At 44.7% G+C, this 19,480-nt stretch overlaps 1 protein-coding gene across 4 annotated transcripts in view; it reads right to left on the reverse strand.

The window, feature by feature from the left end:
- LOC147886493 (mannosyl-oligosaccharide glucosidase GCS1-like) overlaps nt 1-19,480 on the reverse strand; it is a 161,609-nt gene that overhangs the window by 44,204 nt on the left and 97,925 nt on the right. For all 4 annotated transcript variants that reach the window (XR_015543283.1, XR_015543284.1, XR_015543282.1 and 1 more), the window contains exons 14-20: nt 18,538-18,663; nt 3,289-3,356; nt 2,949-3,089; nt 2,795-2,845; nt 2,259-2,315; nt 1,976-2,128; nt 1,773-1,864 (exon numbers count right to left, since the gene is read on the reverse strand). Coding sequence is in view for 1 of the 4 variants with exons in the window: in XM_087395129.1 (XP_087251255.1) it covers nt 1,773-1,864; nt 1,976-2,128; nt 2,259-2,315; nt 2,795-2,845; nt 2,949-3,089; nt 3,289-3,356; nt 18,538-18,663 (688 nt within the window). In the remaining 3 variants the exon portion in view is untranslated. The remainder of the gene's footprint in view (nt 1-1,772; nt 1,865-1,975; nt 2,129-2,258; nt 2,316-2,794; nt 2,846-2,948; nt 3,090-3,288; nt 3,357-18,537; nt 18,664-19,480) is intronic.

The raw sequence follows: 19,480 nt of genomic DNA on the forward strand, positions 1-19,480 counted from the left end.
ATCCTATAGGATGGCATATCACCAGGAAGCAGCAGTTAAAATGGATCTTCCAAAGACTTCAACATAAACTGAAATACTGGAAAATTTATACTTGGCCACTTCATGTCAGGCTCAGAATAGTACAGTCCATTGTAATGTCCTATATCCAGTTCTTTTTGCCTTTGCTGCATTGGTCCTCCAGAGATATTTCAGCCTTTATGTCTCAACCTATGGAGATGTTATGGAGGACAAAAACTGCTGTGAAAGCATTGAGACTGATGAAGATGGAAATGGTGTGCTCTCCTAGGATGCATGGTGGACTTAATATCCTCAACATAAGATATCATGTACTTGCAAGGAAGGCGACTGCTCCATACTTTTTTCCGCCAACAACAGCCATGGACTTGTATGATAGCATCCATGTGTGTCAACATGAGGACTTCTGCTTATGGTCATTGGACTACTAATCATTGGGAGGTTGTCATTGGGAGATTTGTAGGGAAGATACCTGGCTGTCCTTTCTCTACTGCTCTGATACTTGACTGGAAACAAGTCCTTTCTAAGGTCAAATGGGCTCCTGATAATTGCTCGGGGGCTAACTCAATGAGGCAAGAAAGTATTCATTGGAGTGCCATCTTTGACATTCCACTTGCTTTACAGGAACCTGTTCGGGCATACAATCTCATGAAATTGGGAATTAGATACATACATGATGTGGTAGATAATCAGGGCTATGTTTTATCTTTTCCTTAGGCCATTGCTTCCTATGCATTGGGAATGCACCATAGGTCGATATGGAAGAAAATTGCTGATTTGTTACATCGTTTTCTACCTGTTCCCCCTGTGGCTGACACAGACAGGCTTATGGATTGGCAATTGCAACCCTCTGCTACATGCTCTCATCCTGTTCCTTTGCCTGCCTTGACCTCCATCAAAGCCTACATGCTTCTTCAGCCTGCTCCATGGATTCAGCAATATGCTAATACTCTGTGGCATATCAGGAAGCCTCTCTCATGGTGGTGGAAGAATCTCCGGATATTATGGAAGTGTAAAATGCCTTTGAAACAAAGACTTTTTCTTTGGAGATGCATGACAGGCACATTGTCAGTGGGAGTCACACTCGCCAAACGTCGCATTGCACCATCCACATGTTTACGATGTCAGGCTCCTTTAGAGACTGTCCCTCATTTGCTTTGGCACTGCCAGTGTTCTAGGAACCTCCTCGGGAGAATTTCAGATCATCTTTGGCTTCGTTTCCCGAGTCACAGATTTGGGAAACATTTTTGGTTATTTGGCAGATTTATGAGGTTTTTGTCTCAATACTCACTATTTCTCTCTTGGGTGAGATATTGGGCTCTTTGGACAATCTGGAGTGAGCATAATTTGGCATACTTGGGTCGGCAGATTCACAAGTCATATGAATCTTTCCGAGCCTCATTGCGGCAATCCTTATATGATGCCTGCCATGAGGGTGATATAGATGCTTCTTGCATAGAGCTTTTCTTTTTATGTTTCTGATCTTTGGGATACTCTCCATTTTGGAGACTTCCCATCTTGTAAATTTATGAGCATATAAATACAGCACTGGATATTACTGAAAAAAAGTGTGTGTGGTGGTGGTGGTGGTGGTGGTGGTGGTGGTGGGGGGGGGGGGGGGTTGAGATAAATTTCATTCACCATTTTCTAGAATAAAGGTTTTTCGCTACATGGGCAGCGTTATAAAAAGACAGTCGATCAAAAATTCTGCCTACATTTCTCTGCTGAGTTGGAGTCAATTCTGAATTTGGACCTACCTTGTGGTTGCCAATGATCGAAGCCCATATCCTGTCCACAGAAGCTTTTCATCTCTTATAAGGTCCAAGTGTTTTTCAAGTATTGGTGAGTCCTGTAAAAGGGACACACTCGTAACAACCCAGACAATCATACGAAAAACTAGAAGCAGTTTTTTAACCACAAAAAAAGGTGTTTGGGGTAGGGAACAGTTTTGCTTGCTTACTGCTGGTATTATCTTTATGATAAATGGAAAAAGGCTAACATATCCAAAGTGGGGTACTAGACGAAGACGTGGTTTTCCCTGTGATACTCTGACCAAATCCTGATGCATGTACCCTGTCCTAGGATCTTGTGATACCTTCCATACAAGGTTCACCTGCATGGCAGAGGTAAATGTAATTAACATATACCAGATTTCAACAATTGGGATTCTGCCTTTGACCAAATTATGTGTGAACCGAAATGGGTGTTCCTTAAGTTCATATAATTCACAGCAGGAGAATCACCTTCTCTGTGTGGTTCCCATAGTCATAGTAGCGTCCTGTATTGGAATCATAATGCAGCTGCATTTCCAACTGGTATTAAATTACAGATAAAGGGAACAGCCCTAGTGATGGATCATAAGACTTCAATAAACATTAGAAAGCAAATACATAATTTCTGATTGACGGTTTAAAATAGCCACAAAGGGCCTATATGATGAAGGCTTGCAATGATCCTTTCAGCTCTCATTACAAATAGCCACAAAGGGCCTATATGATGAAGGCTTGCAATGATCCTTTCAGCTCTCATTACAAAATCTCCTATTCTTCCGTATCTTCTCATGCTATAATGGCTTATGCATAATGCATGTTTTTGACACTTTCGTGAAGAATTTTTATGCTGACCATAGAATTTCAAATGAAATTTTAAAAATCTGTGTCATTCCACACAGTTTGCAGGAGGATAAACTCGTGCATTGAAAATTTTTGAAAACAAGAAGCTGGAGCTGGGAAAATTCTTTTAAGGCTAAGAAAGTGCAAAGAATCATTTGATCGTTTACCCTGTTCAGCAGATCTATATCTGATAATTGCTTGGCGGTTGTTTCGTACTCCTGCCATGTCAAACAAAAACAAACTAATAAGGCTCCCTCTCATCAACACATCAAAGATCATAGACCATGAGGTTTGCTGGCAAACAAAGATGATGTATCTTACATGGTTTTCTGCACCCACAAGTTGAGAAATCGAAACCATGGACTTGGCTGCCAAAGCCATCCAGCACCATAAATCTAGGTGCCGCTCATCAATACTAGGATGTGAGGCACGGGGATAATCATCCAATCCTGAAGAAAGCGTCTGCAGACATCACTCCAAATAAATACATTACAAGAGAAAATGGAATTTCTTATTAAGTAGATGTTTATTTTCTCATAAAAATGCATGACCAAGTGCGGACCACTAAACATGTAAACAAAAAAATATTCCCAAATTCTCAAAGTAATCATTTTCCCATTTTCAAAGTCTACCTTGCACCCAATTAAGTATCAATTATCACCTTTGGGTTGAGTTCTCGGTCTGTCTTTGAGTCTCTTCCATGCCAAAAGTAGCTTCCATGAACCTTGCCTGAACAAAAGATATCATCATGAAAATGTGTTTTTTAATATCTAACGTCACAAAAGAATGGTTAAATCCTCTAGGAACTCATTACCTGAGTAATATGAGCAGGCTTTACCTCCAGCAATGAATTCAGTATGCAGCAGATCTTACCACTTTGTGTTGACATAAGATGCTTGTAACAATCATAATAAAATCAATAGAAGACCATGGGAGGAAGAGTCTAAAAATGCTACAACCATAAAGTTGTGCATAGCAGCTTAGAGGAAAATTGAATCCAAGCTGGAGAATGAAGATTCCAAACACTTTCATTGTCACGACCTGTGAAAAATAATTCCTAGTATCCCACGGTCAGGCTGAATAACTTGTTAGGGAAATGAAGTGTATCCTTGGAATGGTAGCCAATGTGCAGGGACAAGTACACTCTCCATCTATGATGGAGAATCATGTGGGTGGGCTAGCCATACTTTATGTAGCACTCCTCCCCCCCGCCCCCCCCTCCCCAAAAAAACAACTTTCTATTGATGCTTGAAAAACCAACAATACAGATCAACAATCCGAGGCTGTAAGAAAAATCAGCCTATTTCTAGAGAATCCAGCTCAATGCCTAGGGAATCTCTGAAACAGGGCCTAACAGCCAGGATTGGGGGCTATGCATCTAGCAAATCCCTTGCTCTGTAAATACATAAAAGATACCAGCAGGCCAACCCTTAGAACACGCCTGACTTTCAGCGGTCGCCTTAGATCGTGACGTTCATGCTCCTAGATGGCGCACAGGAAACAAATGATATCCTGGCAGATGTGACAAGAGTGGCCACTAGAGGAACTTGTGACCTCCCATCGCCAAGCTGCAGCGAGCAAACCAAATATTTTTTCTTTCTAGAGAAAAGAACTTTCTATAATGCTTGAGAAACCAACCATACAAATCAGCAATTCAAAAGGTGCCGATTACTATGTGGAAAAGAGAAAAACTGACTATCAGAAAAACCACCCTTTCTAGAGAAACGAGCTCACTGCCTCATAAAAGATACTAGCAAGCCAAGCCCTACAAAACATGCCCGCCTTTTGGTGGTCGCCCTAAATCCTGAAGTCCCTCGCTCCTAGATGGCACGCAAGTTGCAAATGGTATCCTGCTAAATAGCGCAAAGGTATCTACCAGGGGAACCTGATGGCCTCCCATCACAAAACTGCAGGAGCGGGCAACCTAGATATTCTAGGCAGCGATACTGGACACCGCCTCCAAAACACTATCTTCTCGTGAAGGCAAAGGGCACGAGCGGAAGAAGGCGTCACATCTTGTGCCTCTATCTTAAAGACTTGCTGGCCCTAGATCCTGTAGGCTAGAGAGGCTGGATTAATGGAGAAGGCATGAACCCCCTCCATCAGCAATGCAACCATTCCCTAAGTGAAGTCTTGCTGCATCCTGTGTGTGCTGGCAAACTATTCGGAGGGCACCCATTTAGATCCTCTGCGTTGTTGGGCAGCCCTAGAGATAGTGCAGGATCGTCACTAGAACTCTGTCAACGTGACAGTGGCACCTACCATCTATTTGCATCTGGTCCATGCCAAGGGAGCGAGGGGACAACCCTAACAACCTCAACGGGAACGAGCAAGGGCCTCCCACATGTGATCGTCGACAAGCATCTGATTGGCACGCCCTGCATGCATGGCCGAAACCCCTGAATCCATCCGCCTGAAAAGCCCAACCTCTCATGATGCCCTCCATAAAAGAACACTCCACCATATCACAAGCCTTCTCGAAATCTAGAAGAAGGATTACAATAGTCTGATACTCCTCCCAGGCACAATCAACTACCCTTCGGAAGGTGAAGATATTGCCCAAGATGCTACGTTCCATGTTTGTGCCATGGATGATATCTGCGAGGTGGGGCCACAACTGCCAGCTCAAGACCTTGGCTAAGATTTGGTATACGGTATCCAACAAGGTAATCGGTCTCCATTGCCGAATGTCTGACCTCCTTCAGGATCAAGCAAATCCAACCTCGACTCAAGGACTATGGAAGAGAGACAGAGTCCAAAATCTTCTTTAAAACCAACCAAAGGGGGTATGAATGTGCTCCTACTATGGTGATGTCAATCCCTCCTCCCCAGAGCAAGTCTGGGAACGGAGGGCCTTCAAAATCCCCTCATTAGTGAGGCCCCATGTGGCCGCCAATAAGCATATGATTGGCACTCCCTACATACGTGGCCGAACCCCCCCAAATCCATCTGTCTGAAAAGCTCAACCTCTGCATAGTGCCCTCCAAAAAAGAGTACTCCACCATATCACAACGTTCTCAACGAAGGATCACAATATGCTTAGGCTCCTCCCAGGCCCACGCAATTGCCTCCCAGAAGGTGAAGACATTGTCCAAGATGCTATATTCGTGAACAAAACCTATTTGTGTGTTGTCGATGATACCCAGGAGGTGGAGCCACAACCGCAAGCTCAAGATCTTGTATGCAGTATCCAATAGGGTAATCGGTCTTCACTGGCAAATGTACGACCTAACCCCCTCCCCTTCCTTTTGGGACCTGACAACTCCAACCTTGACTCAAGGGCTGTGGAAGAGAGCCGAAGTCAAAAATCTCCTAAGAAGCAAACCAAAAGTCAAAAGCACATAAGGAAGGTCAGTGTCATTCATCCTTCCCAGGGCACTTCCGAGGAGGGAGGGCCTTGAGGGCCTCCAAAAGAAGGCATCTCCAGCTGCTTGCTCATACTCTAAGAGACCATATGAGCCTAGGCTGCCTTCCTTGCAACGGCCTTGGGGGACGACTCCTCAGGCTGGAGCAACTGTTGATAGAAGCCTATGGTCATCTCTACAATCTAATGCGGATTTGAGTGCAGCTGCCCACTCACATCTCGCAGCCGTTGGAGCTATGTCCCTACTAAATAGGAGGCAGTGGTCTGTAAAATTCACCTAGTCATCCAGTCTCCCTGCTAAACCCACCGTGCCCAAGAAGAATGATATGAGAACTCAGCCTAACAGATCTCCATGGCTTGAAGATCAAGGTGTGCACTTTCATAACAGTCTACGAGCCATAGTGAGACTAGGTCCCGCCGTTCACACATGACTCACACACATAGACTAGTACTAGATCACCTAGTACTACACACCAACACACTCTTTGACTATGATATATCCAATACTAAATCTTTGTCGTGGCCTGCTGCACCTCCTCCTTTTGAGGCAAAGCATCAGGAGTTCCCTTCTGTGGGAGTCCACGACGGGCTGCTCTATGTGAAGCACACTCGCTAAGTGATCTGACATTGTCACACCTACCAAAATACATGTTGTCAACAGGCTGTAAATATTCCAAAGTGAAAGCATAAGTTGACCATTTATTGATCATAATTAATGAGTTCTTCTTTTATTTAATTATGTTCAAAGAGTTACCTTATTTGGTCAAGCCTTGACTTCAGTCAAAGATACTTAGCCCCGGGTTAAGTAAGCCTAACCTCGGTTGGGAAGACTTGGCTTCAGCCAAGATGGTTAACCACGGTTAACTAAGCAATTAAAGTGCTGACTTCGGTCAGAGAGTGTTGACTACGATCAACGAGATTTGGCTCACGCCAAGAGGTTTAACTTTGGTTGGAAAGACTTAGCCATAATTAAGGCGCTTTGACTGATGGTCGTGCCCCTTAATCACAACCAACAAGGTTGGCCTTGGTCGACCAGAGAAACTGTTCTATGTTTATGTGTTATGTTTGCCTGGTGGGGACACCCACAGTGACTAGGATTAGTCCAGAGATTATTATTTCGCATGCAAAGCACTAACAATTAATGGGTGCCATGGTTATGCGCTTTATTTAATTGTTGCAGGTATAAGAAAGGTTCTAGACTTGGGCATTGCAGAGCCTCGTGAGCAATTAGGAGTTATTTTCACGTGACCAAGTGCTAAGAGGACCCCAGAAGACCTTACCCATGGACATGGGATTAGAATTAGTCTAGAAATTAGACAAGTGGCAACTTGCCAAAAGAATGTGCCTTGAGCTCCCTTGTAATGGATCTACATTTTGGAATTTTGTAACTAAGCTTCCACACTGAGCTCTTTGTGTATTCAAATCCTTCAAGAGAGAGTGTTTGCTGTTTATGTGATGGTTTCCAAGTAAAGAGATGGAAGAGAGCTGTTCGTAAAGAATGCAACAGGCCAAATTGCATTGGTATCAAAGCTTTGGCTCACTATCTTCTAGTGGCAGCGACAATCCAAGGAGATGGGAAATTGTCTTGACGCAGATGCTGTGTGAGGGGGGAAAGGATTCCCCAGTATTAGAATGCTTTGGGACTTCTTTCCCGGTCAAACGGTGATGAGCACCAAGGAAGCCCTCATTTCACACCTAATGCACAGGCTTGGCGACAGTTTCTGTAGAGGACTCTGTTGACATGGAGCCCCATGAGCCTACGCCAATCATTGTGTATAGCATCCTATGGCACCGACTACCTTCACGTGTACTACAAGAGGGTGATACGTAAGTGTTTTTGTCCAGAAGGGGCTTGCAAGGTTTAATAGACGTATTGACATCAATTACGCAGAGCTCGATCTAGGGACGCCACCTGACCGGATTCTCTCAAGAGAGTCAAACACTGACGAAACGCTTCGTTGACAGACAGTATGATGTGGTCTTATGGAGAAGGCCATGAGGCAACCCAAGGCTTGGTCGTGGGTGTAAAGCTTCAAATGGATCCCTTCTGTCTGAGCACAGCGCCTGTTCTCGACGTCAGTCCCATAGTCTAAGCAGCCCACTGAACTGCATAAGGAAATTAAACGTGTGCGGGCGATTTCGGCTGGGTGTTCACCTGTGTGCGCATATTGTTTGGCGACAACCTCAGCATTGAAGCTTCACGAGATTGACGAAATCTGGCTTGCAGAGACGTCGATGTAGCATGGCCAGTCAGTGTGGTGATGTGGCAGGTTTACACGACAGACACGTGGCAGTCCATGCTGGCAGCCTTGATGGCATGGCTTTGACACAAGGCAGTTGATGTGATCCTGAGGTGGTAGACACACGTGTCAGCTGATGTGGCATTTGCAGCAGGTTTCTGATATGGCAGGCCAATGCTGAGGTTAGGTTGACCACATTTGGCTAGTTAACCCTTGGGTGTAGTTAATCAGACCAAGGCCAGTTAACTTGACCACACAGTGGGTTAAGGCCAGTTGGGGAGCCAACCAAACCAGAACAGAACCCGTCTCGTTAGCCTGACCAGACAGTAACCATCCAGTTATATACTAACCAGACCAGAACCAGCTAGTCTGGTTAGAGTAACCAGCCGATTACTCATCCAGGTACTGTCAATAAATTTAAAAAAACAGTTGCAGAGATAGTTTCTCCCATCAGTTTCCACCTACCTGTCAAACTTTTCCTATCTGAAAAACAGCAGAACTATCAGTAAAATCAGAGATTTTGCACAAGTAAAGAGATGCATGCCTTTATGCACGGAGAAGGGAAAACAAACATTCTGAGTGCTTTTTGCAGTAGCCAGGAAAGGGGCAACAAAATTGTTGATGCTTTGGCAACCTTGTGGGTTTATGCTTTGAGTTGATAGCCTGTTACTGTCCAAGTTGTGAGTGCAATACGCCTCTTGTTGAGGTATTTTCTCTTTGAAAAGCAAAGGCTGAGTGCATCAGTTGCATACACAGAGTGTGTGAAAGTTTGCAGATCTCAGACAAGTTGCAGAGATGGCTTCACAGCAACATGCCCAATCATCCCATGAGGGAATGGCAGAGTCTGATCAGGTACAGCAGGCAGAGGCTATGCAGATAAATAAAGAGATTGCCTACAGAGAGCTGATTACTCAATTGGGAGAGGCAACAAGCGACCCCTTGTTTTGCAAGATGGTACAACCTCTCTTTGAGGAAAAGCCAGTGAAGCCTCCCTCTGGAGCAAATCGGGAAGAAGTGGTGGGCAAAAGAAGATATTCAAGTTCTACTCCTCTTTCCACAAATGATACATTGGGAAAGAGTAAGAAGTCTCGCCATAAGGACAACAAAAAGAGGAAAAGAGCAGGTCCTCTTCCCAAGAAGAAAAAGACGAAGCATCATCACAATTCATCCAGTTCGTCTTCTTCTTCTAGCTCTACCTCTTCATCCTCAACATCATCTTCTTCTTCTGGATCTTCAGAGCCAAAGCATAAGAAGAAGAAGAAGAAGAAGTCCGGCAAGAAGGCAGAGACTAAATAGTTCAAAGATCGTGGGAAGTCAATGAGATTTGCCACTTACAATGGCCAGTATGGCCAAGCTGAAAAGGCAATGCAGTTCATAAGGTAGTTTGATGTTGCCTTCAGCCTCGAAAATTTCAGTGAGCCCTCAAAGCCTCGTATGGTTGGTTTGCACTTGACTAGTACAGCCAGTGCATGGTGGATAGCTAAAACAGCTAATTATGTAGCCCCCAGGAAATGGAAGGACTTCAAGAAAGTTTTCTATAAACAGTTTATTCCCAAACAGTTTCGGGATCATGTCCTCCTTGGTTGGGAGAGTATACGTATGGAAGCACAAGATACAGATGAGTCTTACAACCATAAATTTTGGGACTCATACTTGCAAGTTTCGCCTTTCAAGAAAATTTCTAACAAGACTCAACTCAAGAAGTACCGGGCAGGACTCAATCCAAAGATACAGGCCCAAGTGAACACTAAAGATATTAATGAAATTTCAGATCTTATGCATTCAGCCAATGTGGCTAGTCTCGTGTACATGCAGGATCCTACTAGTGTGCCTTCACTATAGGCAGGGATACCGGGGGATAAAAAGCTAGCGACCCCCAATTTTGAAACAAGAGAGTTTACCAAAGCTCAGAAGAGGGGATTTCAGCCTCAGAAGCCGAGGGGAAACCAAATACAAAGGCCCTATAAGGGAAGACCACGGTTTACCCCTGAACAGATTGAAACTTAGGGTAAATAATTCAGATGCGGCAAAGAGGGGCATGTGGCTGCCCAGTGCCCAGAAAAGCCTTCAACTCCGAAGGGAAAAAAGAGGCAAAGAAGCCATGGGGACCGCACAAGCCAATGGCAGAAGGAACTCCTGACAACTGGGTCATGTTTCAAACCCAGAGGAACGAGAATTACTGCTATCATGGGGCAAAGTCTGAGACCAGCAAGCGTTGATTTTATTTGATCCAGGGGCTACCCATGACTTTTTATCAGAGGATTTAGACTTGAGGTTGGGAATAAAGACGGAGGAGTTGGGCAGGGCTCTGAATGCCGACCAGATGTTCTGTGGGAACTGTGTGCCAGTCACTCCCTTGATAGGGAAGCTTCGTCTTCATGTACAGAGTTATGTGGATCAGGAAGACTTCTTCATTTCTCCACTGAAACATCATGATGTAGTCTTGGGTATGCCTTGGTTCCATCGCAAGGTAGTGAAGTTGACTCTTCCTGAAAGAGTGTTGGAATTTGTACATAGGAGCAAAGTACATCGTGTGGTTGCTAGGAATAGAGGGGAAACTATTCCCATTGTATCAAATGGTTCTGTTGGAAAAGAAATAAAGTCTGCAGTTTCAGCTTACATGGTTTCTGTAAAAGAGAGAGATGTTGAAATGCATGCTGAAATAAGTGAGGCAAATCAAAATAAATTTCAATTTCTTGAAGATTTTAAAGATTGCTTTTTTGACGCTTTGCTAGGGGAGTTACCCCCTGAGAGACCTGAGGATCATGGCATAGAACTCATTCCTAGCAGTGAGACACCCAATAGGCCCCCATACAGAGTTAGTGCAACTCAGCGAGAGGAGATTATGGCTCAGGTGCAGGACTTGTTGTCAAAGGGGCTGATTCAGCCCAGTTCTTCTCCTTTTTGCTCCCCTATACTGTTGGTACAGAAGAAAGATGGTTCATTTCGTATGTGCGTCGATTATCGCGCTCTTAAAAAAAAGACCATCAAGAATAGATTCCCTATTCCGCGCATTGATGATGTGCTCGATCAGTTAAATGGGGCTTCAGTTTTCAGCAGGATAGACTTAAAGAGTGGCAATCACCAAGTGAGGATACAGCCTCAAGATGTGCATAAGACAGCGTTCCGAACTACTTTTGGGTTGTATGAATATCTGGTGATGCCTTTTGGATTGATCAATGCCCTAGCTACTTTCAATAGGATGATGGATCACATCTTCCGACCCTACAGACAGTTCACTGGTACCTTCTTCGATGACATAATTGTCTTTTCTAAGTCTGAAGAAGAGCATAAGGAACATCTTGCCACAGTGTTTCAAGAGCTGAGAAATCACCAGCTCTATGCAAACAGCAAGAAAAGTGAATTCTTCCTGGAGGAGATCCATTACGTAGGGCATATAATATCCAAAGATGGGATACGGATGGATCCGGCAAAGATCCAAGCCATTCAGGAATGGCCAGAGCTGAAAACTGTGCATGAAGTCCGAAGTTTCCTAGGCCTGTGTTCTTACTACACAAGATTTATCAGGCATTTTGCGAATATAGCTGCTCCACTCCACGATCTTACTAAGAAAAATGCAGCTTTCAGAAGGGGAACTCCTCAAAAGACAGCCTTCACCACAGTCAAAGAGAGGTTGACCACAGAGCCAATCTTAATAGTTCCAGATTTGTATCAGTCATTCGAGGTGGATTGTGATGCTTGTGGGGGCTGCATTGCATCAGAATGGTCATGTAGTAGCCTATGAGAGCTAGAGACTCCGGCATGCAGAGAGATATCTGGGAATCTATGAGAAAGAGTTGCTGGCTGTAATTCATGCCATCCATACATGGAAGCATTATCTTTTGGGAGCAGATTTTACTGTTAAAACAGATCACCAAAGTCTGAGATACTTTCTGCTGACTGACTCAGACAAAGCTCTCCGAGAAGCATATGAAATGGGCAAATATGCTATCAATGGACCATTTTCTAATTGTCCATACTCCAGGAGTTCGGAACAGAGTGGCAGATGCCTTGTCCCGAAGACCCCAGGTCAACAATGTGACTAATGCTTATCATCAGGACCTAGAAGACATGGGGGAGCAATATGCTAATGATGCAGATTTTGGTGAGATTTTACAGCAAATGCAAGAGGGGCAGTCCACCAGTCACTATTCCCTGAAAGATGGGTATCCAATGAAAGATGACTACCTATGCATCACCCAGGAGATGAGGAAAAAGATTTCAGAAGAATGCCATGCACCTCCCTATGCTGGGTATAGAGGAATTACAGCAACAACTCAAGCACTAGAGAGGTATTTCTTTTGGCCAAGGATGCGGAAAGAAATACATCAGTTTGTTACCAAATGCCTTACATGTCAGAAAGTGAACTATGATAGACGGAAAGCACCTGGCCTACTTATGTCTCTTCCTGTGCCTCAGGCATCGTGGGAAAGTATCGCAATGGACTTCATTTTTAATTTCCCAAGATCAAAGTCAGGGAATGATGGAATTTGGACCATCATTGATAGATTCAGCAAGCAAGCTCATTTCATTCCAGTTCGCAAAACCATAAAGGCACATCATATGGCTAAGCTTTTCATGGCACAGATCTTTAAGCACCATGGTATGCCTAAGTCCATTGTCAGTGATCGAGATCCCAGAATGACCAGTCTATTCTGGAGAGCTTTATTTGATAATATGGGGACGAATCTGAATTTTTCTTCTTCCTTCCATCCCTAGACAGATGGTCAAAGTGAGGTAGCAAATTCTACAGCATTGGATATGCTGAAATGCTACGTGGGTGACCAAGGTTCAGACTGGGAAAAGCACCTACCATTGGTAGAGTTTGCTTACAATAATACAGTTCATAGCTCTACAGGGAAAGGCCCGTTTGAGGTCATGTATGGGAAGGTGATTCTGCCACCTATCCTAAGGACCAAAGATGAAATAGTTGCAGCTGATCAGTTTGTGAGAGACCCCCAGGCAGCTTTCAGCCAAGTCCGGAAAACAATTGAAAGGTCTCAAGAAAAGCATAAAAGAGCTGCAGAACTATGTGTCCTAACTGGCCTAAGTGGTATATGTACTGACTGTACCAACTGACCTAACTGACTGTAATTAGGCCTATAAGGCACATACCAAGGAATGATTGGCACCTATAGATAGCCCATAGAATGGCCTACATCCCCTGCAAGACAGCCATCAGTTCAGCAGTCCCTAAGGGTGTTCCAGGAAGGTGTCCATGCAGCACCATAGCCAGCTTGGAGTACAGGTTTCGGGTTCCTGTTTCAGCAGCTTTCTTTTACAGTTTTCAGCTCTTTTCACAGTTCTTTCACAGCTCTCTTTAGCTCCATCTCTCTCAGATTTCATATAGACCTCTCAAACTCTAGATCTCAGATTTCCATCTTCCCTTCATCTCTCTCACTCACGCAGCTCCACTGCATGCCCAGGGACAGCACAAGCCTCTTCAATAGCCTTGCACAATGGTCCACATCTTCCGTGTGGGCAGCGTTGGTCTAGCAAATTGGAAGGCGGACCCTCATTGGGTACAGGGACCCAATCTGGTGTCGTCTACATTCTCTCTCTAACCCTAATCACTCTATGGTGCATACACATACGCATACACCTCACACAAAGGTTTAAAGAAGGTCTTGCTGCGCATTACACGATCATTAACCGTCACATGTTACATGTGGAACCAAATCTACGGCCCATGTCCTCGAAGGAGGCGGCACTGTCGTCTAATGACTGAGACTGAGAAATGTGCTCATAAATCAAGAGAAAGTCGACAAACTTGGAAACAACAATTCACTGCAGCCCTGGTGAAGAATAAGCTATTGTAGTTGCCGACATGCCCCATATGAAGATCTTGCACATTCCAACTCAAATAGTCCAATAGAACTCCCTCAAGCTGTCCTAGCAAGGCTTCAGACCTGAAAGCTAAAAGAAAGGGAGGTCTAACTCTATTGGGTCCGTGGGAGCTGCGTCTTGTGCCAGGAGAGGGTTGGGCTAGGACTGAGAAGAAGTTGAAGTTGTGCCCTTGCCGACTAGCCTAGGCACCGAGGGGAGCTGGACCTTTGGGTAGGCTGGGCAGGAAAAGGAAGCATTTGAGAGTTTGCTATAGTGGTGGGGAGTGGAGGCGGAGCAGATAGAGCGGACGGAGGGTGTGTGACCATTAACTACACAGTGGCAGAGGGGGAGGGGAGGGAAGAAGTGGGAGTAGAAGGGGGGGTAGGCTGGGGAGAGGACGCGGAGGGGGGCGGCAGGGGAAGATTTGGGGGGGGGGGGGGGTAAACAAGAGGGATGGAAGGTAGGTAAGATAGTCTTTCCTATGTCCTCTGTGAAGCCACCTGAGTACTCAAACCTTTGACTCAAGAAGGTCTACAGGGAGGTCTAAGAAGATCTCTCCCTCAAGACTCTAGGGACGTCCTAAGGGGATGGGGGCTCTCGCTGTCTACTTCCTAGGGAGCTACTGCAAGGCCTGTACTCGCTTGCTCGTGTTGGTGAGCTGGGCATTTCGTGGCCCTCTTGCCAGGCTTCTTCTGTTCCATCCTAGTCCAAGCTCCCTCGAAAGGCTTCTTGCTAGGCTTCTTCTTGTCCACCCTAGTCTAGGCCCTCTTGAAAGGCTCCCATGCAGGGTCTAGGAGTCCTACTGGTGCTAGCTGACCAACCATTGAGGTCTGTACTCAACACTCGCTGCTGCCATTGGCGAGGCTACGAGAGGGCAGGTGCCCGAACTACCCCCGTGGGACAAGCCATCGCCAAGTGGCCCACCTTCTTGCATCAAAGGGAAGGCCAGAACCTCATCCCTCTGCCAAAGCACTCCCTCATCTTGTGCCTCAAGGAAGATCTCCTTTGATAGACTCTCAGGGCACTCAACAATGAGTCAAGGGACCCAATCATTTGTCAAAATCAAGGCTATTGTAGGTGGTGGTGACTCAAGCATTTGCCAAAATACCCTTGGTGAGGCTACGAGAGGGGAGGTGCCCGACCTACACCCGTGGAACACGCCCTCGCCAAGTGGTCCATCTTCTTGCATCAAAGGGAAGGCCAGAACCTCATCCCTCTGCCGAAGCACTCCCTCATCTAGTGTCTCAGGGCAGATCTCCTCTGATAGAGTCTCAAGGCACTCAACAATCACTCTGAGTCAAGGGACCCAATCGTTTGTCAAAATCAAGGCTATTGTAGCCGGCGGTGACTCAAGCATGTGCTAAAACACCCTCCAATGGAGGATAGGATGAGCCGATACTCCTTTGTGAGCCCGGGAAGCAAAGCGTCACTGGGAATCATGGCACACAATGAGTTGTGTCCATGTCGTCGATTGTGAACCCGTGGTATCATGTGATTATAACACTATGTGAGGGCCAAGGAAGATGAGACTCTTCTCCACCAAGCCTAGATGGTGACGAGGGAGCTCGGGTGTAGAAGAAAGACTCCCCTCCCTTAGATTGTGGCCTCCTAAATATGGTCACCCTGTAGCACTAAGCACGCCTAGATCCGATCACGAACGTGGCTCCTTGTAGGCATGAGGCCAATGATGCAGCCCACCAATGCTCTGTCTTGGAGATACCCGTTGTTTGTCCTCTGGGGGAAGTACGATCCGCACGGCTGTGCTGCCATGTGAGCCCCCCTTGCTAGACCAAGTAGTCATCACCAAGATTATGTTCCCCGGAATCAAGAAAACAAAAGTCTTGACCCTGTAGCAGGAGGAAGGGAAGGAGGGAATAAGAAATTCGAAAAAAGTGGGAAAAGGAGGTAAGAAAAGGAAAGGAGGGGAAGGGGGAGGGAAGGGAGGGGGGGGGGGATTAACCCCCAAAAAAGCTCAGCCAAGGGGTGCTCATGCAGGAAAGGTTCTTGCTTCGAACTCCTCCCAAGCTCCTATCTAGCCCTGATGGTTGGAGACCTGGAGCCTGACAAAAACAGCAACCTCTAATTGAGGGCTGCTGGCAGGCAGAGGGAGCAGAACACAAAATCCCAGCAGCATAGCTGTGGAGATCCTAGGCCAGGGGGCACAGCTGCAGCAAGCAGCTACTCAAGAGAGGCCGCGAACATGGGGTGACACATTACGAACTGATTTCTGCCTGCTTGTCGTCAAATCACGGGCACGGGCACTTGGTTTCTCCTCCCAGCCAACCTCATTGGTTGCAAGTTTCCAGATAGATCTAATTTCGTAAAAGCTCATGCTTGCTTATTCCCAACGAGCCCCAAAACTCCCTAGATGAATCTAGTATGCCACATGTCATAAATGTAGGGTCCTTCCTTAATGCATTATTTACCCCTCTCTTGGGATATCTTTAAAACATTTGCCCCTAGGCACATTTAATGCATTAAAGTCCCTTAGCCTTAGATCCACCTAGTCTAGTGCCATGTCACCCACACCAAGGACCTTGACCTTTATTCCTTTTTTATCATTTACATGAAGCCCAAACAAATATAATACAAATATTGATCCTTTCAAGGAAAATGTCGACTGACCCTTCTGAGGTCATGTTACCTCGACTAGAGCGTAACATGGGGGCTAGCGCACATAACCCCGGCAGCTTGGTTTTGGAAAGCCCAGGCCAGGGGGAACAACAGCAACAAGCAGCCGCTCAAGAGAGGCCACGAACTTGCGAGTTAGCACACAAACTAGGCAGGATTATCATGCCACTCCACCCGATGAAGTAAGAAAGATGCCGTCCATCCTCATACTGGCTGGAATCCAACACTTTGTGATCTACTTGTGGTTGAAATTTGGGTGAAGACCAAATTTCCTGGATAAAGTTATGGGATTATGGAAGCTTAGAGTAAAATAATGTTCTAGAACCATTAGTAATGAATTGAATAGCGATGACAGGGCAAATTAAGGATTACTTAATTAGATCTAAGGTAAGGTTAGATTTATAAACCCATATCTAATTAATTTTAGTGATTTAATCTTAAGCATTGAATTAGAGTTTAATTGAGCTACTAGCTTAGCTCTCGCTTTCAATAGAGTCAAAGGCTAACTTGTGGGTTGTAGGTTGACTCTTCATTCTATCTCATGCACCATTTTTCCCTTTACTTATTCTTGGCTTGCAACAAAGGGGAACATAATCCTTTGCTATTAGTGTCTCTCCTCCCCAATGATTGCCCTAAGAGTGAACGCATGGAGTAGCGTAGAGTAAACTCTATGGGACAGTACCTATCCAACTGCTTTCAGCCTAGACCTCATAGCATATTAATTGACACGCGTCTTCTTAATGTATCCACAAGTTGTAGCTTGGCCATAAGTTGTCCCACCATTGTTTATTATATTTGAATTTTGGATCTATGGGATCTCATGTCTTGTGAATGGGAACAATTGTTGAAAATGTGATGTCACTTGGTGATGTGCTAGAGTGTGTGGGTAGAGAGTACTTTGAGAAAGGATGAAAGTCCATGTGAGGTGTGTGGGGGGGATTGGATGAGAACAATAGTGAGTGACTAGGATGGATACAACTAGTGATGTAGTTGGTGATGTGTGAGTATGATCTAAGCAGTAACGTGGATGAATAAGCCCATGAGGCTATATGAAAATGTACTTGGTCTTCTCAACATGCAACGGAAGATTTGAAGTTTTTGTGATAATCCTTGGTCCTTGCTCCTACTTATCATCATAGTCACAATTAACGTTTTGTCCATTTCGCCATTTCGTCGTTTCGACAAGTTCCGTTTCGTTTCAACTTCTCAAACAAATGGATAGGTTTCGAATTGATACTTAATATATACCCTTACAGCGGTGAATAAGATATGTTATATTTAAGTTAGTTGAACAAAGAGAAATACAAGTCAAGACACTAAAAAGGGAATTCAAAACACAAACATATTTTTAAATTTATTTAAATTCAATCTCCTTTCTCAAGTTCGGATAGGTTTCAAGATGATACTGAATGTTTATAAGGATATCCAAGGCCCAACAGAGGGGAAGGAGTTACAGTGTTTCAGAATAATCAACTCCTTTCAGATTCCTCTCCTCCTGCACTCGTTCTTCCCATAACATTTGCAAAAATATTGTGTCCATTGTTATATGCTCTGCGCACTCGCAACAATTATTGTTTACAAGCTTCTAAGCATACGTAATGAGAATCTCCTCAGCAACATGCAGGCTTTTCATATCTAGTTCAGCCTTGAGCTTGCTAAGCAACCATTGTTTACAAGCCTTTTGAACATATGTCATGTGGAACGTGAAAGCTTTTCATATGCAGTTCAGCCTCAAGCATGGATAAGAACAACACATTGTAAACTAAAACTTTCTGGTGAAGTGCAAAGAAAGTTGCATTTCCATTAATACAAATGCCATGATATGCATGTTAGTTAGTTGGAAGAGTACCAACTTGAGTGGTGTTGAACCAATTAAACCATGCTTGCAGCCTGGGGAAACTCCTCTTCAAAAATGTGTATACATCCTCATTTGCAGGCAGCATTGAAGAGTTGTTCTTCAAATCTGACACGAAGTCTGGTGAAACAAAGAAACAATGTAATATTGGGAGAAGAAGTCGTGCAACCCTCCCCACCAATTCTTCATCACTCATCCAACAGCCTCAAAACAATAAGACACGTAAAAGATCCTGCTATTACAACTGGAATAACATCCATTTATTTTCCAACCTGACATTTCAAAGTATAGAGATAATCTCACAGTCCTTAAGATCCACATGTAATTCGGTAGCTCAATTCAATGGCAAGGCAGTAACGGTCTGCCAAAATGCATTGCAAAGTCATAACATGTAATCTTAACATTTAAGAGTGTAATCGCACCATTAGTATTATTATTTAATCAGATGTCAGTACATTTAGGTTTGTCTCCATAAGCCATATCAGGCTTTCGTCACAGTGACTGAGGATCGAGGCATGCTGGGAGACTCTCCCATAAGACCAAAAATAGGCTTGGTATGTGACTTACGATTGAGGGCCTTGGATCTATACCAAAACAGTAAGTGACCAGGAAGCCTAGGGGTGATAATGAGTGCACACAGAGGCTTCTAGTAGTGTGCCTTTGGATGATCTGCCAAGGCTGGGTGGCTAAAACCTCCTATCACGTTTGTAAGCGTACAGCATTCTACAGGTCTTCTAACAGGGAGAGAGTTGGTAAATGGACTGAGAAAGCACAGGTATCCTCAGCTTATTTACGTGCCACTTGTGATTTCATGTCTTCTTTAAACAGGCATCAGATAATGCTATCCTGTCGCATGGACATGACATTTCCTCGCATTTTCACCCATGAAGGGCTAAGATGATTTTACAAATCTGCCGCCTGCAAATGAGACCGCAGA

The sequence above is a fragment of the Dipteris shenzhenensis genome, chromosome 24 (genome assembly GCF_047967505.1).
Source record: "Dipteris shenzhenensis isolate YYH24624 ecotype China chromosome 24, Dip_SZ_1.0, whole genome shotgun sequence".
NCBI lineage: Eukaryota > Viridiplantae > Streptophyta > Polypodiopsida > Gleicheniales > Dipteridaceae > Dipteris > Dipteris shenzhenensis.